At 43.1% G+C, this 12,176-nt stretch overlaps 1 protein-coding gene across 1 annotated transcript in view; it reads left to right on the top strand.

Moving 5' to 3' along the window:
* Positions 1-12,176, top strand: part of LOC106567647 (homeobox protein PKNOX2) — a 94,896-nt gene that overhangs the window by 77,148 nt on the left and 5,572 nt on the right. The window contains exons 5-8 of the mRNA XM_082960289.1: positions 4,305-4,476; positions 6,157-6,342; positions 6,803-6,938; positions 8,886-8,983. Coding sequence (XP_082816415.1) covers positions 4,305-4,476; positions 6,157-6,342; positions 6,803-6,938; positions 8,886-8,983 — 592 coding nt within the window. The remainder of the gene's footprint in view (positions 1-4,304; positions 4,477-6,156; positions 6,343-6,802; positions 6,939-8,885; positions 8,984-12,176) is intronic.

Here is a 12,176-nt window from a genome sequence, read left to right as displayed (position 1 = left end):
CATGCAAATAAAGGTTGCTTCGCTACAACACCCACAACGGAAGCACAATCATGGCCTCGGATTGGGACAAACTCTTTTCACTCTGTGGGAGGTGGTATACATTACAGTGGCCGTGGTTTTCAAAGCGCAAGGACTGTCCGATGCACATGTACTTTCAACTGGAAACCCTCCGCCTGGGACCTCATTCATAACTTAAACTATGGTGGGTTAATACTTACAGTTTACAATTGCACTTTCATATTAGTACATACTTTTGCTTAATTTCCTCTTCATCTATTGGTTAATATTCTCCACTCCCCTTTCATTTCTGGTCATTCATTTCACCTGTCACTGCTGTGCATCCTGAAGAAGGCCTGTGAGCCGCAACGCGTTGGTGTATTATTCTATTCAATAGCCACTAAAATAAAGGCTTTTTAACTTTTCCACAAGAGTGCCTTGGTTTTTTGAAGTATGATGTTTTTACCCAGCTACAACTTACTTTGGTCGCTATAAATTATACCCCATTATCCGATTACATTTTGTATTTAACTAGGCAAGTAAGAACAAATTCTTATTTACAATGACGGCCTACCGGCCAAACCTGGACTATGCTGGGCCAATTGTGCGCTGCCCTATGGGACTCCCAATCCCAATCGGATGTGATACAGCCTGGTATTCAAACCAAGAACTGAAATGACACCTCTTGCACTGAGATGCAGTGCCTTAGACCGCTGCGCCACTCGGGATCACCTCTCTTTCTATCTTCATTTGATGCCAAAACAGCGGTCCCCTTTTGCATTTTTCATTGCCAAAATGAAAGATGTGTAATGAAAAGCTTTGATTGCTAGCCAACAAACAATGTCAATCTACTAAATTTACATGAATGAAATATAGGAAACTGATCGAACGTGTGTGTGTGACCATAAAAGACAGATAGTAACAATGTAGGTGAGATTTAATCTAATTTCACTGCGATTGGTTAGTCAACATGCAATAATACCTGTCAATCGCTGAGATGAATTATTTGCATTTCTGGCTTCATTAAAAACTCTTAATCGGATGGATTTTTTTTTTGTCCTATTTATTTCTTGGGGTCCTATACATGAGACCAACTTTACCATATTATCCTGGAGGCATACTTACACACCCAGTCTCGTTACTTTGCGTGAATGTTATCTCTCAACTTCAAACAATGCGAAATTTGAAAACAAAATCATTTGTTTAGCTTCTTTCTATTCTGTGACTGCATGAAATAGCAAACATAATGTGAATTCAGTGATATACATTTGTTTACTTCATCTTCGATGAAGCTGTAACATCCATTACTGTAGTTAAGTTTAGCCAAACTGTACTTTATGGCTTAGCAGTGTGTTAAAAGATTCCACGATCCGAACATGAGCGAATTATTGGCTTGTTTTCGATACTGTGTGGATTCCACTGAAATCTACGCCCACCGTCATGTATAGCACCGCCCACCGACCAGAATGGCGTGAAAAGAGTATTCCCCCTTCGATTCACATGTAGACGCGTTAGAACAGACCCAGAGTCTGTTTCTGTGGTGGCAGAAATGCTAAAAGGCTTATTCATGGTTAGTGTAGTTTTTGGTGCTCTTTGAAACCAGCAATTGACGGTAAAAACATGACTTCTCAACACAGAGGTTGAAGCATTCATAACGGATGGGCACTACATCAACATATGAATTACTTTGCAATCTCGGGAGAAAATAGAATGTTTACGCTGCACAGTAACATCGCTATCGCTAACATACCTCATGGTTTATTTTAGGGATGAGAAGACGCTTTGTGATTCCTTAGTTTAAGAGAGTTATGAAATCTGAAGACACGTTATGTTAACCGAGACACAGTAAACCGATCATATTCACTGTTTCAAACATTAACTTCTGTGCTGCACAGGTATGTGATTGGTCTTTGGCTTTTTAGTGCAATAAACTTTGTAGTTTCTTTGCCTGAATTCGACCCAAAACCAACTGTAGTGTTGAGATCGGTTGTATGAAACCAATCAGTATGTCATGAAAAGCTCTCAACCGTGCCAGCCCGCTCTTCATTTCTATTCAGTTCCACTCACCATAAGTTCGGCGTCTGAACTGTGCGTTAGATCACCAGCAAGTTAAATAATTGAACACCTGCCATAGCATAGGACCTGAAAAACAAGCCATGATGAACATATTACCCCTTTGCAGTCAGCCCCTCTCCCTTGCCCCCCCCTCCACTCCTATCCTCTATCTTCTCTTTCCTTCATCCCCTTCCTCTGTGTGCGGTTTCAGAGGGAGGAAGTAGTTGGCACTTATAGTGAACCCCCTCTCTCTCTCTCTCTCGCACGCCCCGTGAATGAGGCCGGGGGGACTGCAGCTCAGCGCTCTGCGCATGGCCGCCTGTTTAGTATTCGTCTCACGTCTGGCCGAGGGAGCCGCATTAAATTGGGATCAGGCAGATTAGAGTCTAATATAGTGGGCTATTAAAGGCTGCGAGCCATGGGTTAGAGCCAGAGCAGGGGCCCACTCTCCCAGCATCCTAGAGTAGCCCTGTGTGCTGCATGCCCACTTCCCCCCTACCTACCTACTCTCTCATGCCACATATATACACACACACACACACACACACACACACACACACACACACACACACACACACACACACACACACACACACACACACACACACACACACACACACACACACACACACACACACACACACACCGTGCGCGTGCACGTTCGCAGATGGATGTATGCATGCTTACACGTAGGCACAGACCAATGCACAAACACACGCACACACACACCACTTTAGTACAGAGACGGATGCAGGGAGCTCATGTTTTTTGGGGAGATTTTAATTAATTGTCATGTTGTTTCATGTTATGAGGTGCCTCTGCTATTTTGGGTTTTACAACATGAAATACGCAAAGCTATAAAGGTTATTGGTACTATAGTGTGCTTGATGAAGTGCTTCTTAGTGTTTGAATAGTTTTGTGATACATGCACATTCAAAGGCTTTTTCCTGGCATTTGTATGATTATTAAGGAGTGATTAAGATGTTTTTATCTTCTATTCTATTTGATTTGCTATTTTTTTCTGTTTTACTCTTGTCCAGTTAATTCTACGCAAGTATCCATAAACTTTGTCCAACTCTGTGAATTCTGCCAATACATTGATACTCATTGATATACTGTATATTCTCTCCTTAACATTGAACAGGCATTATTGCCTGAGTTGCAGAAGTTGGAACAACTATATTAAACAGAGGGGGATTTGCAGATGGATCATTGAACCATATTACTGAGTGGTCTGACCTTTGTGACATTGGCCATAAAAGACAGATGGTAACAATGTAGGTGACATTCACTGTTATCGCAATGGACCATATCATCACTACTTAACGTCATCTTCATATTGATTCATACCAGAACTAAATGTCCTGGGGAATATGAGAAAACTATCCAAACTAGGGTTGTGAAATTCCAAGAACTATCCCAAAAGCCCCAGGTTTTCAGAATTCATGGTTTGAAGATTTACAGAATAAGAAGGGAATAGGCAAGAATTTTTGGACTTTTGCAACACTAATCCAAACTATTGATAACACAGTGATATGAGGTTGCGTCAAACAGTTTGTTCATTATTTTGTTTTGCTTGTCAGGAGGGGAAAAAGGAGTTTCCGCGCACTTCAATCAGATGCAATTTCAGTGTTTTAATTGCGTCTGATTGAAGTGTGTGGAAGCTCCTTTTTCACTCAATCATATGCATTTCCCACTGGGCACAGACATCAATTCAACATTTATTCCACGTTGGTTCCACGTCATTTCATTGACAACGTTTATTCAACCAGTGTGTGCCCAGTGGATTACTCCTGCACCTTTACTGAGCTTGGCAACTGAGTGTGCAGTAGATCATCTCAGTGTCTACTCTTTGCTTTGTCTGTTGCATTTGTCAGTGGAGTTAACAATCAAGTTAACTTGCTTATGCGGTTCCTGGGTGTAAGACAGAGCATTGTTGCAGTACAACAATACTGTATCAAGAACACAGTGCACAACAAAACTTCAAACTTCAGTCTTGCCATTTAATGTTCATTTCGGATTGAGCCTTTACTGTGAATGTGGTTTCAGAGAACGCAGGAACATTGCATTTAAAAGGAGCATTATCGACCTCAGACTGTGAACATGATACACATACCACAAATACCGATACAGCGAGAGCAGTATCAAAAACATTTCCTCTTCTCAGTTAAAAAAAAAAATCTTTGCACCTGGAACTACTTCTTATATGGCAATCAAGTCTAACTACTTCCTGTATTCTCCTATCCTTCCAGACATCCCCTATTCCCACTGCTGGCCCTGCTGTTTGAGAAGTGTGAGCAGGCCACCCAGGGCTCTGAGTGCATCACCTCTGCCAGCTTCGATGTGGACATCGAGAACTTTGTGCACCAGCAGGAGCAGGACCACAAGCCATTCTTCAGCGAGGACCCCGACCTGGACAACCTGGTTAGTACCCTGCTTGGGGGGCATCTCAATAGTCTAACGTGGCGTTGAAGTATCTCAATAGTCCAGCGTGACTTCTTCATTGAGGAGGCATCTCAATAGTCCAACGTAGCTTACTAATGTTGAGGATGATTTGCTTCCTCTACTGGTGGAGGCAGTCATTACATATCCCTTTCACATACGCCCCGTTTTATTTCCCACTCATATCAATTTGTCTTATTTCCTCTCTCACCCTTTCTCATGTACATGGTTCTCTCTTCTAGACTATCAATTAGCTCTCTCTCTCTCTCTCACACACTCTCTCTCTCACTCTCTCACATGCAGACACGTCTACCCCTTTCATCTCCTTTGTCTCTCTAAATATTTATTTATATTCACCCTTTCTCTCTCTCTTCCCCTTTCCCACTCTCCCCCCTCATGATCTTTCCCTCCCACCCTTCCATGACAGCTAGCAGTAATTAGAAATTAGGAGAAATAGGGAAGGTGGCTGGGGAGAGAGAGAGATGGAAGGTCGGCTCTCATCATTATGGGGGTACTCGGCCGACAAGTGGTGCAGCAGTCAATTAACCCCGCATCTGTGTGCTTTACGAGGTGCCGGCCGCGGACTGGCCCTGGCACACACTAACTCTTCCACAGGACAGTAATGCTGAAGCTGACTGGCCGAGATGGCACTTGGCTCCCGATTAAACAAGCGGCAGTAATTGGCAGATTTATCTCCTCCTTGGCCAAGTACTTTTCCGCCCCATTCTGGTGCCCTTGAGTGCTGACTTTGAGGGAGTGAGCACTGGGAGGAGAAGCCTGGTTGGAAAAAGGACAAAGTTTGGATCATGGTGAAGGATTTTGAGAGAACTCATGGATTAGCAGGTGTTATGTCAAGGGCTATCTTAGAACGTTCAGAGACTGACTAGGGCTAGCACATCATTTGTAAGGCACATGAGGGGGCGTCCAGAAACAACACCCATCCCCTGGGCACATCATTGCCAATATTATTATTTACCTTTGGCTCAAACTGGAGAAGGCAACCATGGAGTTAGGCAATGTTGAGCGAGCATAGCATTCAGGCTAGCATTTAGCCTACTTCCCTAGTCATTGAGCCTGCTGGCTTTGCCTCTCTCTTCTCAGATGGTGAAGGCCATCCAGGTGATCAGGTTCAGTCCTGGGTTCAAATACTATTTCAAATATCTCAATTACTTTCACATACATTTGAAATAAGTGTTCAGATATATTTTTATTTGAAAAGACAAGAAGTTGAAAATGTTTATGTATTTGGAAATACACTTGGAAAGTATTTGAACAATTCAAATACACTGCCTCAAATACACTCCCATGCATTTATCCAGATATTCGAAAATAGTATCTGAAGTAAGTATTTCAAAATCATCTTAAATACAATTTATCAAATAACCATTCAAATACTAAAATAAAAGTACATGTTTTTGGCTGTGTATTTGTAAATACTCAAATACACAACAAAAATATATATTTTTTTGACCAGATACTCAAATACAAATGCATTTGAACACAGGTCTGCTAAGGTTACACCTTTCTAAAACTGGAGAAATCAACAATAGAGCTAGCTAAAGTTGAGCCAATCTAGACTAGCATTCAGGCTAGCATGTAGCGCCCTTCCTTCCCCAATCATTGAGCTTGCATATATTCCTCTCTCTCTCTCTCCCTCCCGAGATGGTGAAGGCCATCCAGGTGCTGAGGATCCACCTTCTGGAGCTGGAGAAGGTTAACGAGCTCTGCAAGGACTTCTGCAACCGCTACATCACCTGCCTCAAGACCAAGATGCACAGCGACAACCTGCTTCGCAATGACCTGGGCGGGCCCTACTCGCCCTCGCACACCTCGCTCAGCCTGCAGCAGGTAAGGCGGACACTTACACATATGCGCACCGGTGCACACATGCACATACGTACAAACTCTAAACATTGTGTATCTGGTATGCACTTTGAAGGAGCCAACTGCATTTTTTATGTTTTAGTTCTTTTCTGAAAGACCATTATACTTGTGTCCAAACATCTGAGCCGTATTAATTAGTCTAATACATTGTGTAACGTTTGGATAGACAGCACTTTGATATATCAGCTGATGTAAGAAGGGCTATATAAATAAATTAGATTTGAAATACATTTTGAAGAACAAATATGTCTCCTACATGTAGCACTAAGGAATCATCAGCTCTATTCATGGCATTTTTATCCGCGACATTCAGTATTTTCATGTTTCAAGTTTCAAATTGTATTAGTCGTATGTACATCATGAACGGCCCTTCTCAACCCCCCTTACTGTTTCCTTCTCTGCCTATGACCTCTGACCTGACCAGGACCTCCTCCAGACATCCTCTCCGTCCATGACATCAGTCTCCAGCTCCGTCAACTCCTCGGGCATCATGGTGCCCACCGGGACCCTGCAACAGGGTAACATTGCTATGACTACCATCAACTCCCAGGTGGTGTCAGGTGAGAAGCCTTTCTACCTTCCTCAACCCAGTTCTATGGGTACCTCACCTTCCCTGATATTACATCATACAACAAGTGTCCCTTATACCTCTACATTGTAAAGACCTAGGCAGAAACAATTGCAGTATATGTACAAATTGTACAAAGTGTTCTACCCTGCATGCACAACATTTAGAATTAAAACAACATTAGGGTGAGAGAAGGTTTAGCCACAATGTTTTGCATTAAGTATTTATCAATTATTATTTCAGCAACTGCTTGCTGGTAGGTCAGATCATATCCTACGTCAAATGGAGGCTGTTGACATAGAATTATGAAAGTACATTTTGTGCTAATGAAGGTGTTCTACACTATATATACAAAAGTATGTGGACACCCCTTCAAATTTGCCACACCTGTTGCTGACAAGTTTTTAAAATCGAGCACATAGCCATGCAATCTCCATAGACAAACATTGGCAGTAGAATGGCACTTACTAAATAGCTCAGTGACTTTCAACGTGGCACCGTCATTAGATGACAACTTTCCAACAAGTCAGTTCGTAAAATTTCTCCTCTGCTAGAGCTGCCCCGGTAAGTGCTGTTATTGTGAAGTGGAAACTTCTAGGGGCAACAATGGCTCAGCCGTGAAGTGGTAGGCAACACAAGCTCACAGAACGGGACTGCCGAGTGCTGAAGCGCATAAAAATTGTCTGTCCTGGGTTGCAACACTCGCTACTGTGTTCCAAACTGCCTGTGGAAGCAAAGTCAGCACAATAACTGTTCGTCAGAAGCTTCATGAAAGGGATTTCCATGGCCTAGCAGCTGCACACAAGCCTAACATCACTATGCACAATGCCAAGCATCGGCTGGTGTGGTGTAAAGATCGCCGCCATTGGACTCGCATTGGACTCGGAAATGCGTTGGAGCAGTGGAAATGCGTTCTCTGGAGTGATGAATCACGCTTTACCATCTGGCAGTCCGACGGACTAATCTGGGTTTGGCGGATGCCAGGAGAACGCTACATGCCCCAATGTAAAGTGCCAACTGTAAAGTTTGGTGGAGGAGGAATAATAGTCTGGGGCTGTTTTTCATGGTTCGGACTAGGCCCCTTAGTTCCAGTGAAGGGAAATCTTAACGCTATAGCATATATTGACATTCTAGACAATTCTGTGCTTCCAACTTTGTGGAAACAGTTTGGGAAGGATCTTTCCTGTTTCAGCATGACACTGCCCCCGATCACAAAGCGAGGTACATACAGAAATGGTTTGTCAAGATTGGTGTGGAAGAACTTGACTGGCCTGCACCACAACCCCATCAAACACCTTTGGGATGATTTGGAACGCCGACTGCGAGCCAGGCCTAATCACCCAACATCAGTGCCCGACCTCACTAATACTCTTGTGGATGAATGGAAGCAAATCCCCGCAGCAATGTTCCAACATCTAGTGGAAATCCTTCCCAGAAGAGTGGAGGCTGTCATAGCAGCAAAGGGGGACCAACTCCATATTAATGCCCATGATTTTGGAACGAGATGTTCGACGAGCAGGTGTCCACATACATTTGGTCATGTAGTGTATATCACTCAAAAGTGTGGCTGGGTTTCTTGTTATTATGTACAGCGAAATGTTACCCCTGCCCTCCGGAAATCCCTTTCAACTCAGAATAATAATCTCATTCCATCTTTCTCTTTGATCGCAAGACATTCAAAGCTCAAATTAATACCCGTGATTAGAGAATCGAAATTAGTGCTAATTAGTAGCAAAAGAATAACTCATGAAATACAGCTTTTTTTTGTGCTTCATTCGCACCGATGTGCTTTTGCCTTCCTTGTTTACATGTTGTTGTTGTTGTTATTGTTTTGGTAGGGTTAGATAATAGAGCTCTCGAGCCGAAATGGTGCAAGGCCGACTGCTTTTCACAGAAGAAGAAGCCACTCGACTCTTATGACCGCAAATTATCCCCTCAGGTGGCACCTTGTATCAGCCGGTTGCCATGGTGACATCGCAAGGGCAGGTGTTAACCCAGGGACTCCCCCAGGGGACCATCCAGATCCAGAATTCACAGGTGAGGCCGTCAGCTGCTCTTCTAGCATATACCTGCCTCTCCTGCCATAAGATGTATCGATGGATAATGTCTAACAACTCCAAATACTCTCAATGCCATGCATATCATTGTTTTTGCTTGCCAGTAGCTGTCATCAATTGGTGGGCCTCTCTGTTATGAACATGTTACGACAGTGTTTAATAAATATTAGAGTAATAGTATAATAGCTATCGTGTCATTGGTAAACATATGACATTTCAGCACACTGTTTTTGCAAGGTATCACTTGTTTATTATGCTAACGTTTCAGCCTTTAGCCTATGTGCTAACATTTCCTCCTTGACAAAATGTTAGTACAATAAACAGGTGACTTGTTTATTTTAATTTGAAGTCCAACACACCTGCAAAGAAAGCTCTAAATGTCAGAGTTTGTGAGTGCATGTCCCTTTAAACTCCTGCAATCCCCATGCCCTGAAGAACCTCACATAGGTGGTCAATATTTGAGTCAGACTGTCAGACCACCCGTATGCTCGCCTACGGAGTAGACTGTGGGGTGCTCTGCTCTGCAGGCGTATTAGAAAGCTAGAGTGTCAGCCAGGCAGGTAATTCTGTGTTTGACAGACAGCGGCGGCCTCAATGAATACCCAGGACCCAGCCGAGGCGGCACTCTACACGTGGTCTGGGAATAGAGTGCAGCCCCGTAGCTACATCACCGACAAGCTCCCGGTAATGATACCCCGGCTTGGCGCCGCCAATTAATTCAACCCCGCTTTTCCGGAACACAAATTCCCAGGGCCGAGGGGGATAGGGGGAGGGATTTCCACGTGACACCCCAGCTGCACCTGTAATAAGGCTTATTTTATGCTGTGTGTGTCTGTGTGTTTCATATATTTACAGTGCCTTCAGAAAGTATTCACACCCCTTGACTTTTTCAACATTTTGTTGTGTTACAGCCAGAATTTAAAATGAATTACATTTTTTTAAATTCTCACTGGCCTACACACAATACCCCATAATGTCAAAGTGGAATTATGTTTTTATACATTTTTACAAATTAATTCAAAAACTGAAATGTCATGAGTCAATAAGTATTCATCCCCTTTATTATGACAAGCCTAAATAAGTTCAGGAGTAAAAATGTGCTTAACAAGTCACATAAAATGCATGGACTATCTGTGTGCAATAATAGTGGTTAACATGACTACATCATCTCTGTACCCCACATATACAGTTATCTGCAAGGTCCCTCAGTTGAGCAGTGAATTTCAAACACAGATTCAACCACAAAGACCAGGGAGGTTCTCCAATGCCTCACAAAGAATGGCACCTATTGGAAGATGGGTAAAAAAAGAAGCAGACATTGAATATCCCTATGAGCATGGTGAATTTATTCATTACGCTTTGAATGCTGTAACAATACACCCAGTCACTACAGGCGTCCTTCCTAACTCAGTTGCCGGAGAGGAAGGAAACCGCTCAGAGATTTTACCATGAGGCCAATGGTGACTTTAAAACAGTTACTGAGTTTAATGTCTGTGTTATGAGAAAACTTTGGATGGATCAACAATATTGTAGTTAGTCCACAATAATAACCTAAATGACAGAGTGAAAAGAAGGAAGCCTGTACAGAATAAAAATATTTAAAAAGTCACATAATTAGTTAAATAAAGTCCACCTGTGTGCAATCTAAGTATCTCATGATCTCAGTACATATCCACCTGTTCTGAAAGGCCCCAGAGTTTGCAACACCACTAAGCAAGGGGCACCACCAAGCAAGCGACACAATGAAGACCAAGGAGCTCTCCAAACAGGTCAGGGACAAAGTTGTGGAGAAGTACAAATCAGGGTTGGGTTATAAAAAATATCAGAAACTTTGAACATCCCATGGAGCACCATTAAATCTATTATTAAAAAATGGAAAGAATATGGCACCACAACAAACCTGCCAAGAAGGCCCACCAAAACTCACAGACTAGGCAAGGAGGGCATTAATCAGAGAGGCAACAAAGAGACCAAAGATAACCCTGAAGGAGCTTCAAAGCTCCACAGCGGAGACTGGAGTATCTGTCCATAGGACTATTTTAAGCTAGACATTTACATTTAAGTCATTTAGCAGACGCTCTCATCCAGAGCGACTTACAAATTGGTGGATTCACCTTATGATATCCAGTGGAACAACCACTTACAATAGTGCATCTAAATATTTTAAGGGGGGGGGGGGGGGGGTAGAAGGATTACTTTATCCTATCCTAGGTATTCCTTAAAGAGGTGGGGTTTCAGGTGTCTCCGGAAATGTGGTGATTGACTCCGCTGTCCTGGCGTCGTGAGGGAGCTTGTTCCACCATTGGGGTGCCAGAGCAGCGAATAGTTTTGACTGGGCTGAGCGGGAACTGTGCTTCCTCAGAGGTAGGGAGGCGAGCAGGCCAGAGGTGGATGAACGCAGTGCCCTTGTTTATACACTTGTCTATACACTCCATAGAGCTGGGCTTTACGGAAGATTGTCCAGAAAAAAAAAAACATTTCTTAAAGAAAGAAATAAGCAAACGCGTTTGGTGTTCACCAAAAGCCATGTGGGAGACACCCCAAACATATGGAAGAAGGTACTCTGGGCAAATGAGACTAAATTTGAGCTTTTTGGCCATCAAGGAAAACGCTATATCTGGTGCAAACCCAACACCTCGCATCACCCCGAGAACACCATCCCCACAGTGAAGCATGGTGGTGACAGCATCATGCTGTGGGGATGTTTTTCATCGGCAGGGACTGGGAAACTGGTCAGAATTTAAGGAATGATGGATGACGCTAAATACGGGGAAATTCATGAGGGAAACCTGTTTCAGTCTTCCAGAGATTTGAGACTGGGACGAAGGTTCACCTTCCAGCAGGAAAATGACCCTAAGCATACTACTAAAGCAACACTCAGGTGGTTTAAAGGGAAACATTTAAATGTCTTGTAATGGTCTAGTCAAAACCCAGACCTCAATCCAATTGAGAATCTGTGGTATGACTTAAAGATTGCTGTACACCAGCGGAACCCATCCAACTTGAAGGAGCTGGAGCAGTTCTTCCTTGAAGAATGGGCAGAAATCCCAGTGGCTAGATGTGCCAAGCTTATAGAGACATATCTTAAGAGACTTGCAGCTTTAATTGCTGCAAAAGGTGACTCTACAAAGTATTGACTTTGGGGGGGATAGTTATGCATGCTCAAGTTTTCT

Source organism: Salmo salar, chromosome 13 (assembly GCF_965601325.2).
Source record: "Salmo salar chromosome 13, fSalSal1, whole genome shotgun sequence".
Classification (NCBI taxonomy): Eukaryota; Metazoa; Chordata; class Actinopteri; order Salmoniformes; family Salmonidae; genus Salmo; species Salmo salar.
Note: the sequence above shows the minus strand (reverse complement) of the source record. Positions and strands in the feature narration are given on the sequence as shown.